The sequence below is a fragment of the Bufo bufo genome, chromosome 11, assembly GCF_905171765.1.
Source record: "Bufo bufo chromosome 11, aBufBuf1.1, whole genome shotgun sequence".
In the NCBI taxonomy this organism is placed as follows: Eukaryota; Metazoa; Chordata; class Amphibia; order Anura; family Bufonidae; genus Bufo; species Bufo bufo.
This window is the reverse complement of record NC_053399.1, coordinates 42,818,382-42,845,751: the sequence shown is the minus strand read 5'-3', so window position 1 is coordinate 42,845,751 and position 27,370 is coordinate 42,818,382. Positions and strand designations below refer to the sequence as shown.

Here is a 27,370-nt window from a genome sequence, read left to right as displayed (position 1 = left end):
TTTGCTGCTGTTTAGATAAAAAAATATATATATATATTGCGGTACAGATTGTACAAACCTTGACTGATTTCTATATGCATTTTCAGCAAGGACTATTTTTCCTATTTAAGTCGATCAAGAAAAGGTAGCACAAAAATGCTGCAGTTAAACAAAGGAACTGGGCTACTGAAATATTCCCTAAACAGGGTGTGAATGGTGCCTTATATCCTTAAAAAAAATCTGATGTTACATGTAGTGACCAGTAGATAAATAGGGCAACAGTCAGCAACGTAGTAACACACTGTGCGCAAGAGATTGAAGTGAAAACAGAACACAAAAATCAAACTAAAAAAAAATAAAAAATCGACAGTTTTATACTATGACATGTCAAGTTCTGCCCTGATATCATTACAGCGCTCGACATGATACAAGTCATCTGTCAAACCTTCTGGGGACCTTCATGTAAAGTTATATTTTCCTAATGGCTGGAACAAAGACAAGCAACAAAATCCAAACACATCAAAAACCAAGTCAAAGTTATCCCCAAATACTGTAACATCAGGTCATTATCATGGTGGCCCTTAGAATACCGGTCACGGTAACTCTAAGACATTTCCACTAGAATACTCGTAATGACAACGTTAGGCTCTGCTCACACTGGTGGAAATGTGTCCATTCGTGTCCTCCTTTGTTTTCATTTTTTTTCTTCTTAGCCATCAATTCAAGTTTCTGTTTTTGATGGACAGAATAGTGTAGCCTGCTAGGCTATTCCACCCAAGAAAAAAAAAACATAGCTGATGGTTTGATTTTTGACCATTAAAGTCAATGAAATCCATGAAACAAGGAAGCCTGGACACTAGTGTGACACTGCCCGACTTTCATTGAATTTTCAAGACACAAAGCTTCAGCCAAGTCACTCGTTCAGTCAGAAACTTACAATTTGCTCACCTTCAAATAAAGCAAGCAGCGCCTCTAGGAAATGTGATCAGCTAAGGAAAATGCTAAGATCGACACGACAAGAGTGCCTACGACTACAGGAAGACATGAGCACGACCTATGGGCATATACTACTATAGAAATCTGTGTGATTCTGTATATAAAAAAACTATTACAGCAAAGCTCCATTACCCCAGCATTCATAGGACCTGTGCGGTGCCAAGTCAATTTACTATCTAGACTAGGGATGCCAAACCAGTAGGCCTGGACGGCCTACAGCTATTTGGGCATGCTGGGAGTTGTAGTTTTGCAATAGCTGGAGGGACACAGGTTGAGCATCCCTGATCTAGACTAATAGTCAGGCCAGAGGGTCCTGTAAAATATACCAGGGCTTGGCATTTCTGCATTTGTGCGAATGCCAAACTAGTGGACCTTTACTGTAGGAGCTCTGTAAAATTGCACAAGGCAGTAGTTGTCATGGAGGCCGCCAATGTTTTATCTGAAGGTGACCAGAAAGGAAAAGCTCTGTTCACGACACCATTCAAACAAAAATAACCACTACATAACTGGGTTATGCCGACTCACAGTATCTAATAAATCTTTTTGTTTGCTGAGGATTCAATGACGTGAAAAAATATCAGAGATTGATGTCGAGAGGGAAAAATAAAAATAAAATCGGTCCACCGGGAATTTTTGTAAATAAATTTACCGGCACAAATACATTTTGAGAGATTTGCTCATGGATAAAAAAAAAAAAGCTGGAAGGATCTCCTGATAAAAAAATAATAATGTAAAAGTGGAATTTTAAGAATTAGACTGGAATAAGAAAGTTTCATGGAGGAAAACTACAATAGATTTCTTCATGCAGTGCCCATGAGAATAAAAGGAACACATATACTTTGAACATTTAAAAAGTTTTGCTCTGTTCCATTACACCAAATAAATAAGCCATTTAAAATGAAGAACAAGGACAATGGACATAAGAGTGACGCAGACCATGGGCATAGGCGCCGTTTTGGCTGTCGCTTTGTGTGCAGTCGCACAATAAGGAGAGAGGAGGCTTCTCTGCACATTACATCGTCTGGCTAACGAGAGGCTGTACTGTGCAGGAAGACCGAGACGTTCACAGTTGCAAAAAATTCTCGATGTTGCTTAGATAGATTCTTCCCAATATGGGAGGTACCGTGCTTCTTTTAAAAGCTGATTAGACTGTCTTCAGCATGACGTTCAATGTGTCCAATTGCGTCCTACAGGAAAAACAGGAAGACATTGTACTGAAGTATTCTACATTACAAGGCTCGTCATACACGTGGTAGGCTTGTTCAGCCATCAGAAATGGTTCTCTCCCCCATCGTACACATGGTATGTGGTCTGAACGGGGAGAAAGGCACTGCTAGACATCTCTGGCAGCAGCTTGTCACCCAGAGAAGAAAAGGCTTAGGCATGTGGCAATCCGATCAGAGGAGAGGGCCAATGTTTATGTCTAGCTTAACCCCCTTGGCTACCGGAGGTTTTTTCGTTTTAATTTTTCTTCCCTATTTTCCGTGAGCCATAACTTTTTTTATATTTCTGGTTACACAGCTGTATTAGGGCTTATTTTTTGCGGGACAAGTTGCACTTTCTAATGCCACCATTAATTATGGCATGAAATGTAGTGGGAAGTGGGGGGAAAAATTCCAAATGGGGTGGAATAAAAAAACAAAACGCAATCCCTCCATCGATTTAAGGGTTTTGTTCCCACGGCGTTTCGTTTACGGCAAAACTGACCAATGCCTTCATTCTCTGGGTCAGTACGATTACAACGATAACCCATATGTCTAAATATAAAATTTTATTTATTTATCACCATATTCTGACCGCCATAATTTTTTTACATTTTTTTTGCGGAACACATTTTGGTGTGTGAGTGTCATTTTGATCACATTTTTGGGGGTAAGAGTAGCAATGAAAAAATGGCAATTTGCCCATTTTGACCCTTTTTCCCCCATTACGCCATTCGCCGTATTGGAATAATTTTTTTCTGTTTTAATAATATGGGCGTTTTCGGTCGCGGCAATACCCACGATGTATATATTTATTGTTATTTAGGTATTTATTTTTTAATTATACGGAAAAGGGGGGGTGATTTAAACTTATCTTTTTTTATTTTTTGTAATCCTTTTGTGGCTCATATGAGCTTATTAATTATGTTTTTTAATTTTTCATTTTGTTCTTTCAGGGATTTTATATTTGCCATTAAAAGTAAATTTTGCTAATTCCTTTTCCTGGTCTGCCATCTGGTGGCCAAAATAAGAATTGCAGCCTGAACCCTTTCAGGGCATTGGTAGTAAGCCCTGATTTCTGCACATTTAGATGCCGTGTCCTCACTTGGTCACGGCATCTAAAGCATTTAATTACCGCGATCAGAATTATTGCCGGTCACGGTAATTAGCCGCAGGTCTCTGCTGTATGAAACAGCAGAGATCTGCCAGCCATGATACCCGCTACACGTGCAAGCGGGCGCCATGTTCGCACATCGCACCAGCGCCGTACATTTTACGGCGTTGGTAGCGAAAGGGTTAAAGGCCTTGTACACCTTCGGAGGCAATTTTTATTCATGATTGCATTTTACTCATTTTTGGCTAAAATCATATTTTCAATTGGCCTTTATTAAAAACATTGAGCAGTTCTGTCACAAAGGGTTAACAGTTTTTCTAGCTGTGTGACTGGTACTTTCACTTTGTGCCAGTCATCTAATAAACCTTATCTCTAAACTACTGAGAGATCATAAACACTTATTTAAGCCACATTCATATCAGTAAGATAAGAACTGAGCTATAATGAGTGTTTATAAGGTCAGAGAGCAGAGATAAGGAGCCTGTCAGCTCCCCAACTGACGGAAAAGACAGAAAATCCACTGGCTGCTACTACAGCATGGAAGCTCTGTACAGAAAAAAAGGACTCCATATTTTTTTATAAAGACCAATTGAAAAAAGATTTTTAGCTCAAAATAAGTACAATGCAATGATAAAGACAATTAAAAGAACACTAAACCTATAAATGAATTATTACACTAAACCGGAGATAAACTGCATTCACTGTTTGTAAAGGATGTATTACACAGCTCAATTTAACAGGCGATTGTCGGGAGGGAAGCGTTCCTTCCCATCAATTATCTGCTCGCTAGCGGAGGAGACCACTGCTATAACATGCAGTGATCTCCTCCTCAGTATAGGGAGGAGTGATCGTTATACCATCGCTCTTCCCTATACTGATGGCTGGCAGCAGATCTTAATTAGACACCACAATCTGCTGCTTGCAAACAATGTAGTCTTCATTGTGGAATTGATGCGGTTTTGCTGCAGACCTCACCCTTGTATTGCAAAGGGTGAAATCTACACACACAGACTCAAAAAAATATATCATTGCAACAACTGACATGCTGCGAATTCCAAAATCCGCCCGACAGGTCAATTTCCGTACGGCAATGTGTACATGAGATTTGTCTCTTTGGTACTGTATTGCGGTAGCTGCGGGTTTTCAGCAGGAGAATCCACGCGGGAAAAACCGCGCATAATCCGCAATGTGTGCAGGCAGCTTAAAACATTTTCAGACTGTAATATGAAATTACATTTATGTCTTCTTTGTGGAGAGGGAATATTCCTCCAATACTTAATCCTTTTCTTCTCAGACCAGTACAGTGAACATTCAATGCTGCCCAGCGGCAGAGTTACGGTATTTCATGAAAATAGAGTAAAGAATTGCTTCACAACACCTAAAATACATAATGGTACAGAGAAACGGCTGTAAAGATTATATTAACCAGGTACCTGCTTGGAACCTCGTCGGGCTGTGAAGAATGCGTCACAGTTCTTCCACCTGCACTTCAGAGTCTGGAAGTTTGGATTTGTGTGATCTGTTAGTAGATGTTGTTTCAGATGTTCAGCAACACCGAAAATAAGCGAGCATCCATGCCACTGCCAAACAAGAGGAGAGCGTTGTCAAATACCACACTTTATTAACTGATGGAACATAAGCGAAATACCTACAGTTTAGGCTACGTTCACATGTGCATCAAAGGCTCCACTAAGGGCCTCAGACACAGAGTTCCTCAAAAATAGCAGGGAGAAAAGTCCTGCATGCAGAACTTTCTCACTCGTATCATTGGGGGACACAGAAGACCATGGGTATAGTTGATGCCACTAGGAGGCGACACTAAGCAAAAAAAAAAAAAAAAAAAAAAAGTGTTAGCTCTTCCTCTCAGCTATATCCCTCCTGCAGACACTGAGCTAATCAGTGTCTGCTGAATTTTTCTTTTTTCTTTTCATTTTTACTCTTTTTCTTTCCTTTAGCTAGGCTGATGGCAGTCTCCAAGCTGCCTGCGTTCCCACCCAAGAGACGGGAGTCCAGGGGGTCCCCCAAACCCGCTGCTCAAAAAAAATAAAAAAAATATAATAAATATATATATATATATATATATATATATATATATATATAAAATTAACCCTTGGAGCTATCTGGTCCTTCTGAACCTAGTTCCCACGACATTCTGTAGGCAAAATTTCTTTACCCTACCGCTGAATACATACAGCGCAAGCGGAATCCTGGCACTATCGCTGGATACCCCACTCCCTGTAGCTTACCCTCCTTCTATAGGCGGAGTAGTTACACTACCTCTGAATTCCTTGAGTCCGGTCACATTCCCTTCCCTCTTTAGGTGGAATATGTGTGCTCACCACTGGTCCCTTGTACAGCCTGTAGCATTACCTTCCTTAGGCGGAGTATTGCACTTCCACCGGATACCATACATCCGGTTGCATTAACCCCTCCGCAGGCGGAGTAATTACTCTCATACAGGATATCTGTCCTGTCTGCTTTCCCCTTTCTATTGAGGGATTAGTTGCACCACAATTGCATGTTAGAGATCCTGTACCATTACCCTCCCCCCATTGACAGTAGTTGCACAACCAGTAGTGCTTGCACTACCAGGGGACCCTGTACATCTTTTCGGTTCCCCTCTTTCCGTCAGCGGAGTAATTCCACTACCACTGAAAACTGTACTTCCTATTACATTATCCGTCTTTCTTGGGTAGAGTAATTGCTTCAAAATTGTCTACCGCGACTACTCATTTGTTCCTTGTTGCATGGCATCCTGTTCCATGGGTGGCCTATTGGCTAGACACAGTACCTACAATTGCCTTATCCCCGTCATAGGTGGCGTGTTGGCACTACTGCTGGATACTGTGACTGCTTCACACTACCCCCTTCCTCACTTATTCAGTTTGCATATGTGGTTGTCTGCATGGCTCCCCTCACCGGGTCGAGCGGTCGTACTGCCCTTGTTGTCTCCCCTAAGTGCTGGTTTTCTACTAAGCCGTATCGGCTGCTTCCACTTCTCCCCTTCCGCATGGCGAGTAGTTGCGCTCCCCCACATACTGTTACTGCCTGCTCGGCCAGTGTTCATAGCCATTGGGTTCTGTTATGCCCCCTTCCTGCTGCGGGGTGCCTGCGCGGGTGGTGTTGGTTCTGTTATCAGTTTTTTTCTGGGGCTTTGTGGCGTTCGGGGTCCACACTCCCTTCCTGGCGCAGTATTTTTCCTATCTGGTTCCTGTCTGCAGGACCGGCCTTGGATTCGTTCTGTTCTTGTTCCCCCCCATGGTACTGCTCTTTAACGTCGCATGGTCTTCTGTGCCCCCCAATGATACGAGCGAGAAAATTGGATTTTTTTGCTTACCTGTAAAATCCGCTAAGTTCATTGGGGGACACAGCTCCCACCCTGTATGTACATTGCTGGTTCTCCTAGATGGGTCCTTCTGGTTCTTGATGATGACCCATCTCCGGTTTTCTTCCTTTTTACTGTATTCTGTTGGCTTCTCCTGGCCGCTCCTACTGCTTTTGTACAAACTGATTAGCTCAGTGTCTGCAGGAGGGGTATAGCTGAGAGGAGGAGCTAACAATTATTTTTTGCTTAGTGTCGCCTCCTAGTGGTAGAAGCTATACCCATGGTCTTTTGTGTCCCCCAATGAACTCAGCGAGAAAAGGATTTTACAGTTAAGCAGAAAAAATCCTATTTTTTTCTGCTAAAAAAACAACAACTCTCAAATGGAAATCTACCGGATCCGATTATAGTCAAAGGGATCCGTTAGGCTCCGTTCCTGTCAGTTATAAGTCTTCAATCTGGCACTTCCGTTCTTCTGCTCCTGTAACGGAGGACAGCAACGGAAATAAATAGCGCAGATGTGAAAGAGACCTAGTTCACATGTCAGTGTTATCGTCAGTCTATGGTCAGTGATTTTTGTCAAAAACACAGAACAGGTGCAAATCTTTCTATCTCTATGTAGGCTCCTGGTTTTAGCGAACAATCACCGATGCAAAATCCTTGACCAAACACTGGTGTAAACTAAGCCTTATAATATACGAAGTCATTTTTTTATTTTATTTACGGAGGTATTTATGGCTCCTTAAATCAGTATTTTAGTGAAAGCTAATAAAGTTTGTAAACAGTTGGAGTTCTCTGCTTGTAGTAATTGAAGAGTAACCTTCATTGTTACCAGACACACGGCTCTAACATCTCACCTCAGGACCAGGCCAATTGTTTTTTATGTTTTTTTTATCTCCCCACCTATTTCCAATGTGCAATACAGAACGTGCCAGGGGCGGTTCAGTAAAAAACAGATGGTTTTGAGAGCAAGTTGAATCAGTTTTGTCTGCAATTGTGTTCAGTTTGTTTCATCAGGATTGCATCCGTTTTCCACGATTGAAGAAAAACTGAACAACAACGTGCGGCACCTCCTAGCATCCATCAAGAGAAAAACGGACTGTATCCAGATGCCATGTGTATGCAGTCCCTGACTTGAATGGACCAGTCCTGCATGATCAACATGCCGCAATTTTTCCTAAAAGGGCAGATGATTAGTGGGTATACCTATTCAAATGAATGGGTAAGGGTTCAGTCTGGATGCTGTCTGTTCACAAAAGGAATCGCGTCTGGATGGAAAACACGCATGTGTGAAAGCAGCCTTTTATCTTTAGCAATCACAGTATGGGGACTTGTCTTCTGCATGACAATTTGTATTTTTTAATGGCACCATTCAATTTATCATATATATTAACCCGTAGAGGACCTGCGCCATACATGTACGGCGCGAGGCCCGCCGAGCTCTGGGTGAAAATCGCTGGTGGACCGGAGCACGATGGCTGCTCTTACCGACAGGCAGCAGCGGCTATTTCGGCCCCACTGCAGCTCCATGCGCTGCAATTGGCCAATCAGTGTAGACCGGCACATTGCAGCGCCGGAAGCTCATGTAAGGGGGGGGGGGGGGGGAGGGTGAGAGGTGCTGAACAAGTTAGCACCTGTCTCCTCCAAGGTTAGGCAGCGCACACCAGTGTTTTGGGTCCCCTGCCAGCGCTGCAATTGGCTGGAACAACGCTCCAGCTAATGGCAGCACTATAGCTGCACAGGAAAGGGCAGAACCTCACTGCATGCAGCCATTCTAGCTGGTGACTGCATGCAGAGAGGTTCTGTGCTTCTCTGTGCTCGATCTGCTGGGATGTGTGGTTCTACCACAGCTTTCACTGCCTTTACTGCTCCTGTATAGAAGAAGAAGATCTGGAACATCTGCTGCAGTGATTTTTTTTTTTCTGCAGCAGAAGTTCCAGATCCCTAATCCACCCCCCCTTCCGAAGCCCTAATCCCTGTCCCTATCCCCCCTCTCCCCGTCCGATTTTGCCTGTGGCAAAGAAATTTTGACTTTTTTTTTGTCACTTAGCTTTTTTTTCCCCTGCTCTGCAACACTTTGTGTGTGAGCTGTAAAACGGCAAGTGCTGATCAGTCCGCACTTCACTGCTCAGCACCTGGGTTCTTTTTTTTTGGCGCAGATAAAAAAAAAAATTTCCGTCTTTTTTTTTTTTTTTTTAAGAAGTTAGATATATATATACATACATACATACATACATACATACACACACATACAAGTAAATTTTTAGCTAGTGTTCTTTTTTTGTATCTGCAGTAAATTTTTATACTGCAGTATCTGCACGAATGCACCAAACGTCCGCTTGCGTGCGTTCTGCAGCCCTGCGCACCAATAAGTACCTTTTTTTTTTTTTATTAGTCCCATTTGTGCTGTTTTTTTTTTTTTGGTGAAAAAAGTACTTAGTGTTAGATAGAAATCTATTTTAGTTGTCTGGTTTCAACTTACGATGGGTCAGAAAAGAACATCGTATGTTGAAAATATTGTATCCTGAGGCCATTGTATCTTGAGGGATCACTTGTATAGAGAAATCAATTTGAGTTAGGTAGTGTTAGTGTAGGTTTGTGCGAGCATCCAGCAATTTATTTTTTTTATTTTTTTTCCTACTCTTTTCTCTATATTTCAAATTTATAACAAACCCCTTCATGTGTGAAAACACTACATACACACCCCTCACACTAAATAAAGTTTTACACATTTCACACAAAACACCCCAATAAAAAGGAGATTTTTGTGAAACTCACCTGTAAAATCTTTTTCTCGTCTTTTCCATTGGGGGACACAGACCATGGGTATAGCTTGAGGTATTAGTAGGAGGGACACTATGCAAATGAAAGAGCTCCTCCTCCTCGGGCTATACCCCCCCGACTCCACCAGGAGGAACTCAGGCGTTGCACAAGCAGTAGGAGAAGGAGCAAGAAAAAATTATGGAAACCATCGGACCAAGCCATAAGGTCCAACCATAAGCAAAAACTGAACTGAAGACCCCTCCTGCAACAGGCAGAATGGGTGGGAGCTGTGTCCCCCAATGGAAAAGACGAGAAAAAGATTTTACAGGTGAGTTTCACAAAAATCTCCTTTTCTCGTACTTTTTTCCATTGGGTGACACAGACCATGGGACGTCCTAAAGCAGTCCATGGGGTGGGAAAAAAAAACTCAGCACCGCCAGGAGGAACGTCCAACTGTCAAACAGGAACCACAGCCTGCAAAACCCTGCGGCCAAAGACAGCATCAGCCGAAGCCAGTGATGCAACTGATAAACTTCGTAAAGGTATGTAAGGACGACCAGGTGGCCGCCTTACACAGCTGAGACGCAGAGGCACGATTACGTTTTGCCCAGGAAGCCCCCCACCGCCCTAGTGGAGTGAGCGGTAATCCTAGCCGGGGGAACTCTACCACAAGCGCGATAACCCGCGGAAATAGCCGAGCAGATCCAGAGCGTCATGAACGGCGGACGGAAGCAGTAGCCGCGAGATACACCTTCAGGGCCCGTACGACATCCAGGGAATGCAGTTCCTTGGGTTAGCCGGAGAAGGGCAAAAGGAAGGCAGGACAAGATCCTCATTAAGGTGGAAGGGAGAGACCACCTTGGGCAAAAAGGAGGGGACCGGACGGAGCACAACCTTATCCTGGTGGAAAACCAGAAAAGGCTCCTGACAGGAAAAAGCGGCCAGCTCCGACACCAGTCTGATTTAAAAGCTTGTGATGGGATTTGAACTCACAGCTTCTGCATAATAGCCCAGAACTTTAATCACTACGCTATGTAGCTGTATTAGAAGTTATGGCCACAAGGAAGACCACTTTCCAGGTGAGAACAGTCAGAGAGAGCCCCCTCAAAGGCTCGAAGGGGGCCGACTGCAGAGCCCGCAGGACCAAATTGAGATCCCAAGGAGACAAAGGGGGAACATACGGGGAAACCGAATGTGCCACCCCCTGAAGAAAGGTCTTCACAGGACCCATAAGAGCAAGGGACCTCTGCAAAAAAAGACGGCCAGCGCCAAAACCTGACCTTACAGGGAACTAAGCGACAGTCCTTGCTCAAGCCCAGACTGAAGAAAAGACAGTACCATCGGGTTCTCGATCTTGCGTAGAACCTTTGGTAGGAGAGGAAAAAATAAGGGAGGCTGAAGTCCTGCCACGGAGACACCTGCACGTCCATCCGTACGCCTTCGGATCTCGGGCGCGAGCCAGGACACTGGGAGCTTGTTGTTGAACCTGGACACCATTAAGTCCACATCCGGACGGCCCCATCTGTGGCAGATTTCTTCGAACACTTCTGGATGCAGAGACCACTCGCCTGGATCCACCTTGTTGCGGCTTAGAAAGTCCGCTGTCCAGTTGTCCACTCCTGGAATGTAAACTGCTGACAACACTGGAACGTGCGTCTCCGCCCACGTCAGAATTCTCGTCACCTCCTGCATCACCATCCGGCTGCGGGTCCCGCCCTGATGGTTGATGTAGCCCATGGCCGTGGCATTGTCCGATTGAATCCTCACTGGGAGGCCCGCAAGGAGAGGGGTCCAATGGGAGAGAGAGAGAGAGAGAGAGAGAGCGGAAAATCACCCTCAGTTCCAGAATGTTGATTGGAAGGCGAGACTCTGCCGCCGACCAAATCCCTTGAACCGTGCGAGACTGGAGAACGCCGCCCTAACCCAGGAGGCCGGCATCGGTGGTGACGACCGCCCAGGAGAAAAGGAGAAAGGATCTCCCCGACCTCAGGTTCAATGGGGATAGCCACCAACGGAGAGCTGTCCGAACCCGCTGAGACAAGCGGATGCGATCGTCTAGACCCCGAGAGGTTTTTGTCCCAGAGGGAAAGGATCTCCTGTTGTAACAAGCGAGTGTGAAACTGGGCATATGGAACGGCTTTGAAAGAGGCCACCATAAGACCCAGGACCCGCATGCATTCCCGTATGGAGAGGAACTGGGATCGCAGTAGATTCGACACTGCCCCCTGGATCTGGGAGGACTTGGAGGGTGGCAGGAACACTCTGGCGGACAAGGTGTCCAAAAACCATTCCCAGGAAGGGGAGCTTCTGGGATGGGAGCAGAGAGGACTTTGGAAAATTGATTATCCAGCCAAACTGTTCCAGAGTCTGAACAGTGATCCGGACGCTGTCCTCGGCCTGCGGAAGCGAGGGGGCTTTTATCAGGATATCGTCCAGATAGGGCAGCAAAGGAATGCCCCTGGTATGAAGAAGCGCCATGATCGGTGCCAGGATCTTGGTAAAGACCCGAGGGGCGGTTGCCAACCCGAAAGGAAGGGCGACAAACAGAGTGACGAGCCCCAATGGCGAAGCGCAGGAATCGTTGGTGAGATTCTGCGATCGGAACATGCAGATAAGCGCCATGGATGTCCACGGACGCGAGGAACTCCCCTGGAAGAAAATAAATAATAACGGAGCGGAGGGAGAAAAAACGTTCCGGTGGTCTGGACGCGAACTCTATCTTGTAACCAGACGTTACAATCTCTAGAGCCCATGCGTCCTGAACATGAGTCCAAATCTGCTGATAAGAAAGCAGGCGGCCCCCCACCACGAGGGGTGGGGGCGCCACTTCATGCAGAAGATTGCTTGGGAGCGGAAGGGCGGGTCGACTGTGTCCTCGGGCGCCAGGTAGGCTGGGGTTTGAAAGAGGGCTGCTTGCGGGAGTCCTGTGACCCTCCTGCAGAGGAAGCAGGCGACGACTTGTTCGTAGAGAAGCGGCGAAAGGACTGGTACCGAGAACCGGAAGTCCTCGCCCGAAAGGGTGCTTAGCCCTAGCCTGGGGAAGGTGAGTGCTTTTGCCCCTAGTAGCGGCAGAGATGAACTCATCCCATTGAGCCCCAAAAAGTCTGGAACCCTCAAAGGGGAGGTACACAAGGGAACGCTTGGAGGAAGCGTCAGCATCCCATACCTTCAACCAGACCTCCCTGCGTTGAATGACCGAGAGGGCCGAAACGCGGGCAAAAAAGGGACCAATGTCCATGGAAGCCTCACAGAGGAATTTGGAGGCCTGAGACATCTGGAGAATCAAATCCAGCGTGTCCGCCGACGCACCTCGGTCCGCCAGGTCCTGGTGATGGCGCTGCAGCCACATTGAGAGAGCTCTGGCCACCCATGCCGAGGCAAAGGCGGGTCGCAGGGACGTGCCCGCCAGTGAGAATATGGATTTTGCCAGAGAATCTAGGCGCCTGTCCACAGCGTCCTGCAGAGAGGAGCCGTCCAGGACAGGGAGGGCCGTGTTTTTGGCCAACCTGGCTACCGGGGGGTCCACCCTAGGGGGAGAAGACCACTTCTCCACGCTGTCCGCCGGGAAAGGATAGAGAGTATCCATGCGTTTTGTGGCGGAAAACTTCTGATTAGGACGGGTCCATGCCCTGGCTATGACAGCGGAAAATTCCTCATGGACCGGAAAGACAGCAGCCTCCGGTTTTTTGGGAGGAAAAAGGGCGAACTCCCTCCTAGTGGAAGGAGGAGAATCCCCTTGGAGATTAAAGGTGTCACGGACAGCCGCTACTAGATCAGCCACCATGGGGGAGAGCTTTGGCGGAAGGTCCCGCTCCGTGACCTCGTCCGAGCCGGACAATTCCCTTTAAGACCTGCGCTCCCTAAGGGGGGGGGGGGGGGGGAGAGGAGTCTGAGCAAGCTTCTAGCCGAGGGTGAGAAGCGGAGTCATCCGAGGAGGGATGCTCACGCTGCCTCTTAGTAGTCAGGCGTCCTCTGCAGGAACCACTGAGGGGACGGGGTGGTTGGCGCCGCAGGATTGGAAACGGACATACGTTCTATGAAAGACATGGCTGCCTTGGCGAACAGGGCCACACTGGACATGGCAAGAGAAGGGGGAGAAAGGTGATTCTGTCCAGAGGCAGGGCAGGAGGCACAGGCACCAATGACCGAAAGTGGGAGCAGACACTCCAACAGGACCCCATTGGGGTCTGAGAAGAGGTCTTACCGGACTTAGTCTTAGGCATGATGGTCTCTTCACAAAAGTGACTGGAATCAGTACAGAGAGAAAAAATCCTACCGCTCAGGCATCCGGAGAGGAGAGGGGGAGCAGCCGTTCAGTGTGAGAAGCTTCTCAGCAGCAGCAGGAAGGAGCTGGAGTTGCGATTAGGCTCCGCCCCCCGGACGCGATTAGGCTCCGCCCCCGATCGCATCATAGGAGCGGGAAAAGAGCTCACTGTGTAAAGAAGGGAAAGAAAATGGCCCCCGGCGCCGCTCAGCGTGGAAAAAACTAAAGTAAGGCGTCCCCAGCAAGGGGGATGGCAAGCCCAGAGAAGCGGAGACCGGAGGGGGAAGTGCTCAGAGACATGATATGCCGGCAGAGAAGGAGCAGGGACATCCAGAGACGCCTGCCCAGTTAAGTGCCTCCATGACCCTTGCGCCCCAGACAGAACAACAATGCCACCTAGATCCCCATTCACCCAGGAGGCCCATAGGTCTCAGAGCAGAGAGGTAGGGAGGAGGGAGGGGGGAGACACAGAGGACATGGCTGCCTTGCAGCTTCATACTTATCTGCTCCTGCAGATCTTCTCCCTCGACTCCAGGACCAGCAGGGATGCACCTCTTCAGACATCTGACTCCTTCTCAGGAGTGCAGTGCTCTGGTGGAGGGTGGCAGCAGGTGACCCAGGAGCTGGTGGGATGCCGGAGCTGACAGGTCGAGCCCGGATCCACTTGCCTTCTTGGGGGGATAATGGAGGCAGCCTGGCAACGTCCAACAAACGGCGGCGGGCACTCCATGGGGGACCAGGAAGGCGCAATGCCGACCTGCGTCCCCAGCTGGAAGAAAAATAACAAAAGGGAGACTAATGAAAGTGTCAACCTCCTTCACCAGACACTAAGCAAAGACTGAGTTCCTCCTGGTGGAGTCGGGGGGTATAGCCCGAGGAGGAGGAGCTCTTTCATTTGCATAGTGTCCCTCCTACTAATATCTCTAAGCTATACCCATGGTCTGTGTCCCCCAATGGAAAAAAGTACGAGAAATAAAAATGGCCCGCCCGTCCCAACGAGTTTACTCAGCTGAAGAAGCATACACATATCTTGCATCTGATACCGAGTCTGACAGTGAGGGAGAAGAGGAATCCACTTTCCTCTACCCCCTTATTATTATCCGCTGATTAGGGACCCTCTAGAAGGCGCCCCACGGTAGCAGCGGAGGCAGCCCCCCAGAGTGACCCCATATGGGCCCCACCCCCTGACGATTATCAGCCCCAAATTCCGGAGAGCGGTCCGTGGTAACACGGCCTGGATTCCTGTTGAGAGCAGGAGCGCACGGTGTCATTGGTTGCTATGACACTGTGCGCTTCATTCCGCCGCTGCATGACCTAAGGGTTACCACCTCTATGTGGATAACTATTATACCAGCACACCCCTATTCAGGTCCCTAACTGCCAGAGGTACTGTGGCTTGTAGCTCAGTGCGCACAAATCTGAGAGGCCTCTCTAGATCCCTGGTAGGGCAACCACTGAGAATGGGTGAAAGTAAGGCTCTCCTCCATGATAACATGCTGGTGGTTATGTACAAGGACAAGAGTGACGTCCTTTTACTGACCACCATTCATACAAATACCAGCTTCCCTGCTCCTGTACGAGGTACCACTGCCACCAAACCAGTTTGTATCCTGGACTACAATAAGCACATGGGAGGGGTGGATCTTGCAGATCAACTTCAGAAGCCCTACAGTGCCACACAAAAAACAAGTGTGGTACAAAAAGCTGGCCGTACACATTGCCACCTGTACAATGTACAAGGAGTACATGTTATTTCAATCTGCAGGCCACACAGGAACTTTCCTCCAGTTCCAAGAGGTGGTTATCAAGGCCCTAATTTTTCAAACCCAAACCGGGGAGGGTCCCAATACTTCTAGAAGTCATGGTGCCCGTGTTGTACCAGGGCAACATTTTCCAGGTCAAGTCCCCCAGACAGCAAGGAAGGGAAGGACCCAAAAAAGATGCCGGGAGTGTTCCAAAAGGGGGATAAGGAAAGACACCATTTACCACTGCGAAACCTGCCCTGAAAAACCTGGCCTGTGCATGCAGGAGTGTTTCAGAATCTACAATTACTAACTGGTGGTCACTATGGACCTATATACGTTCTTGGATCAAGTACTGTTTTTTCTTTGAAAACCTCACTTTTATTCAAGTTATTTTAATATACATTAACCTTTTAATCTTATTTAATCCTATTGCTATACTAAAGACATATTTTAAAACTCTCAGTGGTGCGGGCTTGCTCTAGATTCTTAGCTTTTAGTATTATATATTTTTTATAATTATAATCATGTATCCCAGTTGCTGCTACCTTCTTAATGTATGGGACTTTTTATTTGGATCCCTCCTATTCATATAACATGACTGTTGAGGGAGGGATAGGGGGGAGAAGAGATTAGGAGATTGACCTGTTGGTACAATCTCTAGGAAGGCGATCGAGGGGACGACATCTACAGTGGTGACGACATCTAGTCATATTCTCAAGCATAAAGTGATAAGCTTAGGGCTCTTTCACACTAGCATGTCCCAGGAATCGCGCTCCGTGTGAGAGAGAGATGGTGTGGTTTGGGCTACAGAAGCGCACAACATTATCATGATTGATAATGCTGTGTGCCTCCATGTGACCTTTCTGTAACGGAATCATACTGACAGCTTTATGTCAGTATGATTCCATTACAGAAAGGTCCCACTGATCTCTCTCTCGCACACAGTGTGATTCCTACAAGGGACACGCTCGTGTGAAAGAGCCCTTAGTGTTAAAGCAATAATATTCTTACCCAGCAGCGATAGTTCTGCATCAGGTTCAGACGCACGGCTTGGACACTACCGTCATAGCAGCCTGTGTAGATCTACAAGACAATGTAGAATATTTCTATGACAAATAACACGTACTGTACATCTCCAATTAGTTTTTCGAGTTAAGTTGACAACGTATTAATAAGAGAACACAACTATTGCTCACATACTTTGCTCGTAACATGTTTGACCTTAAAAGCAGAATATAATGATCTTATATAAGGCTTAGAGTGCATTCACACGACCATATGTATTTTGGGATCCGCTGACCCATTTTCAGAATGCCTATTAATATCCACAAAACGGCCAAGAATAGGACATGTTCAATTAGGACAGTTTACAGTTTAGTTGGTCTGCACTGTTGATGGTCACGTGGTATTGTGCCGTGCAGCCATTAACAATATAGACCAACTAAACAGTGTGTCTATAATTAGCTTAATTAGAGCCGGCTGCGGCTTATATGGCAGCATGACAACCACACAGTGTGGCCGTACCCTAAGGGCTCTTTCACACAAGCGTATGCCTTAATCAGCTGCGTGAAAGAGAGCCAAGCCCCTTTTTACTACAAAATCACAGTGAGATAAAGTTGTGATTTTGTAGTAAAAAGGTCACAGAGAGGCACGGAGCATTATCAGTCATGTTACTGCTCCGTGTCTCTGCTGTCCGGAGCAGGGCTTGGCACTCTTTCACGCAGTGGATTACCCGCACGGCATCCACTCGTGTGAAAGAGCCCTAACTGTGCTACACAATCATCGGCCCCGAGTTTTGGAGCAGTACTAGACTAGGAAGTGAATGAAAATGAACCATAAAAATAAAACTGCATATCAGAGAATACCTCAAGCAGCAGCAGAGATTACTTTATTTCTCGCTTTAGAAGATGCACTTTTTTCCCCCCAAAAGAGGGGGGGGGGGGGGCTGGCAGTGCGTCTTATAAAACGATGGTTGACTTTTTTTTTTACAGGGCTGACACTGATATATCGCTGGCCGCTATGCTGCACAGCGTGGCCGTCGATACATCAGTTACAGTGCGGGGAGTGAGGTGGGGCTGGAGGCAACTCACAGCGGGGCCCGATGCAGTCACTGTATTACACTGGGCCCCGCACACAGAAATCTCTTTGTATGTAAAGTGTATCTTGAATTCTTAATCAATCGCTCTCCTATTGATAAACTAGCCTAATCGCCTGCATCAGTACTCACTATGAATGCAGCGTGCGGTCCCTCCGGCACGTGACTTCATCCTGCTCCTGCTTCATTAATGAAGTGGGTGGAGCGTGACTGACTGAGTGACATCAGTCACACGCCGAAGGGATCGCACGCTGCATTCATAGTGAGTACTGATGCAGGCGATTATGCTAGTTTATCGAAAGGAGAGCGATTGATTCAGGATTAAAGAAAGACTTTACATACAAAAAATAAAGTACTGTAATGCTGTGAAACATAGGGCCATGCCACACATATAGCATCTTATGCTGGCCCCCCTCATGGCCCTGTGTGTCATAGCACACATCCCCATTACAGTGCATTATCCACAGACCCCCCCCCCCCTCCCCATAACAGTGCATTATCCACAGACCCCCCCCCCCCCCTCCCCATAACAGTGCATTATCCACAGACCCCCCCCCCCCCCCCATAACAGTGCATTATCCACAGACCCCCCCCTCCCCATAACAGTGCATTATCCACAGACCCCCCCCTCCCCATAACAGTGCATTATCCACAGACCCCCCCCTCCCCATAACAGTCTGTTATGGGGGCTCTGTGGATGACACACTGTTATGGGGGCTCTGTGGATGACACACTGTTATGGGGGCTCTGTGGATGACACACTGTTATGGGGGCTCTGTGGATGACACACTGTTATGGGGGCTCTGTGGATGACACACTGTTATGGGGGCTCTGTGGATGACACACTGTTATGGGGGCTCTGTGGATGACACACTGTTATGGGGGCTCTGTGGATGACACACTGTTATGGGGGCTCTGTGGATGACACACTGTTATGGGGGCTCTGTGGATGACACACTGTTATGGGGGCTCTGTGGATGACACACTGTTATGGGGGCTCTGTGGATGACACACTGTTATGGGGGCTCTGTGGATGACACACTGTTATGGGGGCTCTGTGGATGACACACTGTTATGGGGGCTCTGTGGATGACACACTGTTATGGGGGCTCTGTGGATGACACACTGTTATGGGGGCTCTGTGGATGACACACTGTTATGGGGACTCTGTGGATGACACACTGTTATGGGGGCTCTGTGGATGACAGAGTGTCATCCACAGAGCCCCCATAACAGTGTCATCCACAGAGCCCCCATAACAGTGTCATCCACAGAGCCCCCATAACAGTGTCATCCACAGAGCCCCCATAACAGTGTCATCCACAGAGCCCCCATAACAGTGTCATCCACAGAGCCCCCATAACAGTGTGTCATCCACAGAGCCCCCATAACAGTGTCATCCACAGACCATTAGTTCAAAATCTACCAAAAGCACACATTCCGGTTAAAAAATTTTTTTTTCTTATTTTCCTCCTCAAAAACCTAGGTGCGTCTTATAAAGCAAAAAATACGGTATTTTTCAAAATTTGCTGACTGGAACATTTCCGCTTCTGTCCACGGACATATAAAAGAGCTGTATACCGATATTTACTGTAAATATAATCTTACCATGCTTTTGTGGATTGCCATACACATGATCATATCTGAATGTCCTCCATAGACTTGTAATCGGTCATGTGACTAAAGAAACAAGAAGCGTAAATGACTAAATATGAATGCTCAGAAAATTCCACTACAAATTAATTATAAGAAAAAAAAAAAATAAAGTCTTACATGTAACTCATAAACTCGAACAAATTTATCCAAGCAGGCTGTCACCATGACATTCCCCAAGATATTAACTACAGTAACTGCATGATTGTGTCCTTTGTAAATTCGTACCAGTTCCCCTGTCTGAAAAGAAAAAAAAGCGCATCAAAATTCAGAAGATGCAGATGAAAAGTCGCATCATACATGTGGAATTGTGTGCCGAGAATTTCTGCATTTGCACAGCACTATCTCTGGAGCCCATGTGCCATTACAAAAGAGGGAAACGGGACTGGCTCCCAATTTTGGCAATAAAATTTTTTTAATAAAATGGCAACATGGACCTCGAGATATTCTGAAGTTCACATTATATATGTTTGCTAATAACAGAATCACAAGAAATATGTCATGGCTTAATCGTCTACCAAAAACTTACATGAATGTTATGAGCATGGACAGACTGATCACTTGAACCGCTGAACACCAAATCATTGACAACCTGGGGAAGGGGGGGGAAGAAAAAAAAAAAGTGTGAAAGATGTACATGTACTAGAAGGTAATCGTATTTTCACAGTGCTTCTGCAGCGTACGGCCCCTGGCCGGAGTAGATTTCAATCATCATTTACGCCAGAAAACTAGCGAAAATGTAAGGGAATTTGCCAGGGCCGATTCCCCTGCCTCCAGCACTCCTCTGTGTCAAGGTGGTAGCAATGCTCTATGCGCCTAGACGTAGGTGCATGGGTGTCTAAAAAGTCCCAAAACAGGGGCCGTGCAACTGCCAAAAACTGGCGTAGGTTTTAATAAATGACCTCATTACGTCTAAACTTAACAACTGTGGATTTCTTGTAAGTCGTCCTGGTACTGGAAGGATTTCTGTCCATGACTTGCTACCATGAGTAGATTATTGGAAAAGGAAGTAGAATTACTATCGGACTTTGGCTACCACTATTACCTCAGATGGTCTACAGCCATGTACAAGTTTTTTTAGTCATTTGCAAGTTTTGGGTAACTTTATTTTCAAGTATAAAACAAGATGGAACTATGGAAGCTGTGACTGCTCTCTGCTTAAACGTGGCCAGTAACTATTCTACATTTCTCAATGGGTCTAGAATGTCTTAGTTATAGACTGCCAGCAGAAACCCTTCTAATAATGCTCACCTTCATACACAGGACGGTTTTAGTATGACCTTCTAAAGTACGAAGCAGAAGACCATTACGGGCATCTCGAACACTGATCGTGCAATCATAGGAACCAACGAGCAGTAATCGTCGAGCCCCTTCCTGTGCCGTTGCCATGCAGCTAACCGCCCGGGGACCGTGACATTCGAACACATCAATCTTCTTGTTATTCTTGAAAAGACAATTAGTGGCTCAAATTAAAACTTCATAACACAAAAAAAAAGATTAACCCTATCAGCTGTTTAGTATCTGGCATCTTGTAGGACCTTCCTAAGTAACAACAGAGCTGCTAAAGTCATGATCAAGACAAGTGTAGATTTCACAAAGATGACAATGACATGATCTTGTAATACCATTGCTGATGTTCGTATAAGCGTATATATAGAAAGGAAGTAGCAAATATAAGGGACCGCAGGTTGTCTGACTACCACCAAAGAACCAAAGGTGTGTATGATGTATATGTTTAAAGGGTTTCCCTGGGATTTTGATATTGACTGCCTATCCAGTTCGGCAGGGAAGTCCGACTCCCAGCATCCCCATCGATCAGCTGTATGAACAGGCCGTGGAGCTTTGTGAGCCCTTAGGCCATGTGACATCACATTCATTGGTCATGTAACCTAAACACGGCTCCGTCCCATTCAGGAGAACGCCAAGCACAGCTGCTATCAAATGGACGTCGCCGTGTTTCCCAAGCTGAAACAGTTCTTCGGTGGAGGTGCCAGGAATCGGACCCCTGCCGATCTAATATTGATGACCTATCCTGAGTATAGGTCAGCAATATGAATATCCAGACGAACCCCTTTAAGAGCCAATAAAAGTGTAAATCTTTGCTAATGCCAGAACTGTCTATCAATTTATACACTATATGAAATTATACCATGCACCATGATGAAACCCATTGTACTAACCTTAATGGAGAATGTGACCACTGTCCCATTGGCAAGTCCCACATAGAGGATTTTCCATCTTACATGTAGACATAGGACTCGTTCTCCAAGATCTAATTTCTCAATACACTCGCGGGACTAGATACACAAAGAGTTAAAATATTACATATGTACGGAGGAAAAATTAATACCACTGACGATCACATCCATTTCAGTCATCATTATGCTATGCCAGCCACACAGCATACAGTTAGACAAAACTCACTGTGCATCCAGTGTAGAGTTATCACAATACAAGAACTTTGGGCCCAATTTCGTGGTCCAAGAAAGGTATTGCGATACTTGATACCAATTCGATACCACTTAAGAAATATTTAAAATACCCATAAATTAACCCCATGTTGCACAGACAGGACCTGCAGGGACCTTTGCTTACTCAACCACTGGTCACATTCACCTGAAGACCAGAGCTCAGGTTGGGTAGAAGCTGCAGAACCGCCACATGGGGTTTACACGGGGGAGATCCCCTCCTCCTGACACCCCCTGTTCACTCACCGCCAACCCTCCAGAATCCCACTGCTCTCCCTGCTGCTTCTATTCCTCACCAATTGGAGACCAGTGATAGAAGAAGTAAATTACTCACAAGGAGTCACCTCATATAACATACAACCGGGACCTCAATGTCATATCACCTGGAATAAATGGAGGCCAATGTTATGGTGCAGTGCGGAAGGCACCAGCTTTGGGCTCAGCCCCCGGCAGTCCTGTGACCTTTGCTGCCAGTGGGATGTTTTTATCAGCAGCTCAGCCCCCTGACCCCAGGGCGAGAGCAGATACTGGTCTCCTCCTTCCTCAGGGCTGTTAATGACACCTCCTCCCAGTGGTCTCTCTCCGCTCTCACCCCCGCAGCCTTCTCTGCTTCGGCACTCAAACCTGGCTCCACTGCCATGTGAGGCCGCTGATGAAAACATGGGATGCACAGGGTAGTGCGCTCGCCATGTTCGCTAATCGGAACTTCTGCTAAGCTGTGCAATAGAGAAAACTATGGGAAAAAGGCCAGAAAATGCCACACCTACAGCATGCTGCATGTGAAAAACAAAAGCCAACATGCTGTGTATGTAGAATTCTCACTATTTTGCTTTAACCTTTAAGGTAACGTCTGGCTGCAGGGTTTTGACCAAACCCCCTCCCCCTAACGCCAATGAAAACACATGTACCTCTATAGAGTAGCACCGGACTGTGTGGTCGCTGGACCCAGTATACAACACGGCATTCTTCTCGTGTGTCTGAGTCACAAGAAGGCAGTTGATCTTTGATGTATGTCCTTCAAAAACACCTTCACATCTCCGGGTCTACAAGAGAACAGAAAGCACATAGAACTAGTTTATATCTTGCCGGCAGTGCGGGTATCTGTAAAATGAGGATTGATGCGATTATTCAAATAATCCAGGGAAACTGGCAGATCCCAAACCACGACAACTGCAAACACCACTCACCACAAGGTTGTATGCCCGCACGGATTTGTCTGCAGAACACGTGTAGAGGGTATCATCATAGATCTGAATGGCATTAACAGACGCCTGATGTCCTTCAAAGCTGCCTTCTGTAGGTTGCTCTTCTTCACCAGGTTCCGATGAGACTTCTGAAAATTAGAAAGTCACTAACCAGCTGCACATTTTCTTATTGTCACCCTCAAACATCTTACGTAAATTAAGGGGCATCTGTCGGCAGATTTGTACCTATGACACTGGATGACCTGTTCCATGTGCACTTAGCAGCTGAAGACATCGATGTTGGTCCCATGTTCATATGTGCCCGCATTGCTGAGAAAAATGTTTTAATATATGCAAATTAGCCTCTAGGAGCAACGGGGGCGTTGCCGTTACACTTACAGGCTCTGCTATCTCTGCAACCGCAATGCCCTCTCCATTTTGATTGACAGGGCAAGGCAGTCAGGCATGGAGTGGAGAGGCCGTGGCAGTTGCAGAGACAGCAGAGCCTCTAGGTGTAATGGCAACGCCGCCTTTGCTCATTGAGGCTCATGTGCAAAACACGGATACCGGCTCGTGCGCATTTTGCAGACCGCACATGGCAATTGCGGACAAGAATAGGACATGCTCTATCTTTTTTGTGGGGCCAAGAAACAGAACTACGCATCTTTTACGGCCCCATTTAAATTAACGGGTCCGCACACGTTCCACAAAACTGCGGAACGGATGCAGACTCGTGTGAATGAGATCTTAATGAGTTCAAAACCTATTACTAAAGCAGCCTTTGCCCCCATAAGAATCACCCACCTGATGAAATCTTTACTGCATTGCTGGCATCTCTGTGAGCTTTAGTCCTGCTGCAGATATAATAAAAAGTAGCAAAATTAATAAGAGACATTTTTGCACTCAAGTATTTGTTTTAGGTTAAGTCATTACTCTTTATTACACGGATCCCTTTTCTTGGTAAAGTAATTGAATTTAATTTTATTCATGTATACAAATACCTGCTTCATTGATACACTGGCAACGAAAAAAGAAAATTATGAAAAATGGGTTTTTACTTAATGTTTACTTGAGTTTTCCTGTTCAGTTGCATTTACATTATGCAGCTGAACAGGAAGACTTGGGAAGATATCTAGTTGGGGCCTAAGCAGAACAGACTGCAGCCAGTCTAAGCACAACGGAGGCGGCGGCATAGGGGGGCGCCAGGAGCAGTCTGGAAACTTAAAGGGGTTAGCCCACCTTCTAATTTCATTGCAGCGTCTCCTGTTCGCTCTGTACTAACGCCTATTTCCTGGGGCGTTGTCCTTTCTATTGATAGGCAGCTCGTCAGCGCTCTGCTGATCAGTTGACTCCGCCTCCCTTACTTGCGTGCGCGCTCCCGTTATAGCCGAACTTCATTCTGGGAGACGCCGCAGCGCTTTCTCTACCCTCTCACATCCTGCATTCCGCGGCTGTGTTTCAGAAGCAGCACAAGGAAATGAAGAACCGCGCATGCGCGGCCGGCGGCGTGCGTGTTCATGGAAGAAATGCAGCCACACACTGGATGACGGTGGTTTCCCTCACAGCGCATGCGCGGCGATTGCATTCTGCCGGCGAAAAGTGGCTGTAACTAAGAGAGGCCACAGTACAACAATCAGGTAAAGGGGGGGGGGTTTAAGCGAGAAGGGTGGGAATTGGCTTAAACATTGTATTTAGGAAAATGATCATTGTCGCAGCGTGGACAAATTAAACTATGATCCTTTTGATGGGATAACCCCTTTAAAGTGTCAGTGAAAAAATTAAATAAAATAAACTAAAGGTGGCACCATGTTGTAGGCGGTCCAAATTGACAAAAGGCGGGGGTCAATATAAATAGGCAGGGACAATATAAGTAAGCAGGGCCAGCAATACAGTAGTGCAGCACAAAACACTGCCATCCCTACTGTAGCATTTAACTATCATTGTCCTGAGAATGGCAATACAGATGACTGCAGGAGGGCACTTTCTTCTGCCAGCCAGATGCATAAGTACCAGATGTTCCTAAGAGTATCAGATCGCTACGTACCTGACTGGTGGCCTTGAGCCGCCCCATGGTCATCAGCCCAACAGGAAGTTTCCCTGAGGGATCTAAGGCCAGTCCACCCCTGAGGGGCGCAACAGACTTCTAAGTACAGAGGAAACAACCTTTCCTCCACAGGGTTTGAAGACTGGGAGATTTAGAAAAACCTGGAGTGCCCCCTCTAACAAGTGCCCTTTTCTATGAAAAATCTGGGTGAGGTCTCATCTCTCTGTAGGCTAGTTTAAAAGGATTCTCCCACAGAGAACATGTAGCTCCCATCCACAGGACAAGTGATAAATGTTGGATTGCTAGGGGCTTCACAGCCCACCAGAACAGAGGTCCTCAGTTTCATGTTCCTCCACCACCACAACGGTGTGAGAAGTGAGTTTGCATGGAGCAGTTGAACATGAGAGCCACTACATACAACACTGTGGGAGTTCCAGAAACAGGCAGGCGCTCTCTCGGTGGATAGGTGCTGATTGCTGAATGTTCTCTATGACAAAACCCCATGTCTTTTCAGCTACAAAGCTATGCACAGCCTTTAAAGGAATTATACAGTTTAAGAGGACATTCAGATGCTGCTCACCTTCTTGAGATTTTGTCCAAGTAACGCAAGCCAAGTTCACTGGTAGAGGTCACTTCATTATGGTTTTCAACAGCTCCCTCGAACGAGCGCACAAAATCTGCAAGGTCAATTTTTGATGGACTGTCTGGTTTTTCATCATCAGAATTGGGGCCTATCTGCAGCACTTCAAACCGAGGATTCCTTACTTCCATCACTTCAATGATGGAGTCACTGTCATTGTCCTCTCTGTTCAGCTCGGCTTGCGGGGATGCGGCGTCAGCCTCCTGTTCTACAGACGTAGAAGTGCTGACTGTTGCTTCCTTAGAAGGTCTTCTACACCTGACCTTTCTCACTGGCTTGTTGGCATCAACGTCCTGCTCAGTGTCACTGTTTTCAGGTATATGAGCAGCTCTTAAGGTCTTCTTCTTGCGCAATTTTTTCTTTTTTTTCCCTGTTTTTGTCGCAGTCGTGATGAGTGTGGCCTTTCTGTGCTCCGCAGGGCCTGTGGAACAAGTGGTCTCGAGTGTTAATGGAGTTGTGCCACGAAAAATGTTCTACATTTTTTTTGTAATTGCATAGCTAGTTTAGGCCTATAGAGCTGCGGACATGCGCTGCTAGATCGCCGCTAGCACATCCACAATATACATTTCCCATAACTCTCTGTGCTTTAATTCAATCAAAAAACTATTTTCTATATATGCAAATGAGGCAAGTAACGAGCCCAAGGAGCTGTTACCAACGTTTAAGGAGCCCAGCCACGCCCACTGTGAAGGAGCGCAGCACCGCCCGCATCCTCCGAATCTCCTCCTTGCTCTCAGACGTCACAGAGTTGGAGCGCTGTAATCTCGAGCATGCGCGAGTAGGCCACATGTGAGTGCCGGCATGGTGTTTCTTCCCTGGGCTGGCATCAGCCTCAGGGAATGAACTGCGCATGCGCTAACTGGCATGCGCGAGATTACAGCGCTCTAACTGTGTGACGTTGGGGGAGCAAGAGGAGATTCGGAGGATGCGGGCGGTGCTGGGCTCCTTCACAGTGGGCGTGGCTCGGCTCCTGAAACGTTGGTAACAGCCCCTCGGGCTCCTTACTTGCCTCATTTGCATATATAGAAAATAGTTTTTTGATTGAATAAAAGCACTGAGCTATGGGAAATGTATATTGTGGACGCGCTAGCGGCGATCTAGCAGCGCATGTCCTCAGCTATATGGGCCTAAACTAGCTGACAGAATCCTATTAAAATTCAGTATAGCCAGTGAGCTATTCAATTAAATGCATATTTATGGCGCCACCTGCTCTTTGCTCTTCTCCATCACACTGAGGTGGTCACACTCGCTTAGTTTAAATCATCAACTGTCGCCTACCATATCTACTGTTAGAAGCTGTGGCAGTTACAGGGTAAAAGCTGCAGCAGAAAGGACATGCCGCGGTGCGGACTCACTGAATTCAATAGGTCCGTGATCTGCAAGTTACAGCCAAAGGTAGGACATGTGCTATCTTTTTTAAGTGTGGAGGCATGGACCTGCAAGCAAACGGAAGCCTTTTTGAACATGTCCTAGCTTTGGCCGCAACTTGCGGATCGCAGACACATTGAAGTCAACAGGTCTGCACTGCTTTGAGGGGTGCCCACAGCGGTTTGCAAAACAGTCAAGTTCATGTGAATGGGGCCTAATAACCAGTCACCTTCCAAGAGCTATAACTTTTATTTTTCCGTCGCTATAGCAATGTTTTTTGTCACAGAGCGCCCTCACGCTGTGCGCAGCCACAGCACAGCCGAGAACCAGGAAGGGGTGAGTGCAGAGCCTTCACCGCTTCCCCGTCCTCCGGTACTAATGAGCACTTCCATAATGGAAGTGCTCATTAGTATCTGCTTTATAAGACGCAGGGCCATTTTTTAGGGGGGGAAATTGTGTCTTATAAAGCAAAAAATACGGTAGTGACAATGTTTTGGCATTGCCGCTTCCCAAGACCCATAGCTTTTTTTTTT

The 27,370-nt window shown here is 46.6% G+C and overlaps 1 protein-coding gene across 3 annotated transcripts in view; it reads right to left on the bottom strand.

Annotated features, from left to right (window-relative positions):
* Positions 1-27,370, bottom strand: part of ZNF106 (zinc finger protein 106) — a 67,520-nt gene continuing 40,150 nt past the window's right edge. For all 3 annotated transcript variants that reach the window (XM_040411933.1, XM_040411934.1, XM_040411935.1), the window contains 12 exons: positions 25,410-25,890; positions 23,590-23,639; positions 22,789-22,934; positions 22,510-22,644; positions 21,314-21,430; positions 20,385-20,576; positions 19,663-19,725; positions 19,254-19,373; positions 19,089-19,160; positions 16,397-16,468; positions 4,725-4,871; positions 1-2,162 (listed from right to left, as the gene is read on the bottom strand). In XM_040411933.1, coding sequence (XP_040267867.1) covers positions 2,109-2,162; positions 4,725-4,871; positions 16,397-16,468; positions 19,089-19,160; positions 19,254-19,373; positions 19,663-19,725; positions 20,385-20,576; positions 21,314-21,430; positions 22,510-22,644; positions 22,789-22,934; positions 23,590-23,639; positions 25,410-25,890 — 1,649 coding nt within the window. In that variant the 3' untranslated portion in view covers positions 1-2,108. The remainder of the gene's footprint in view (positions 2,163-4,724; positions 4,872-16,396; positions 16,469-19,088; positions 19,161-19,253; positions 19,374-19,662; positions 19,726-20,384; positions 20,577-21,313; positions 21,431-22,509; positions 22,645-22,788; positions 22,935-23,589; positions 23,640-25,409; positions 25,891-27,370) is intronic.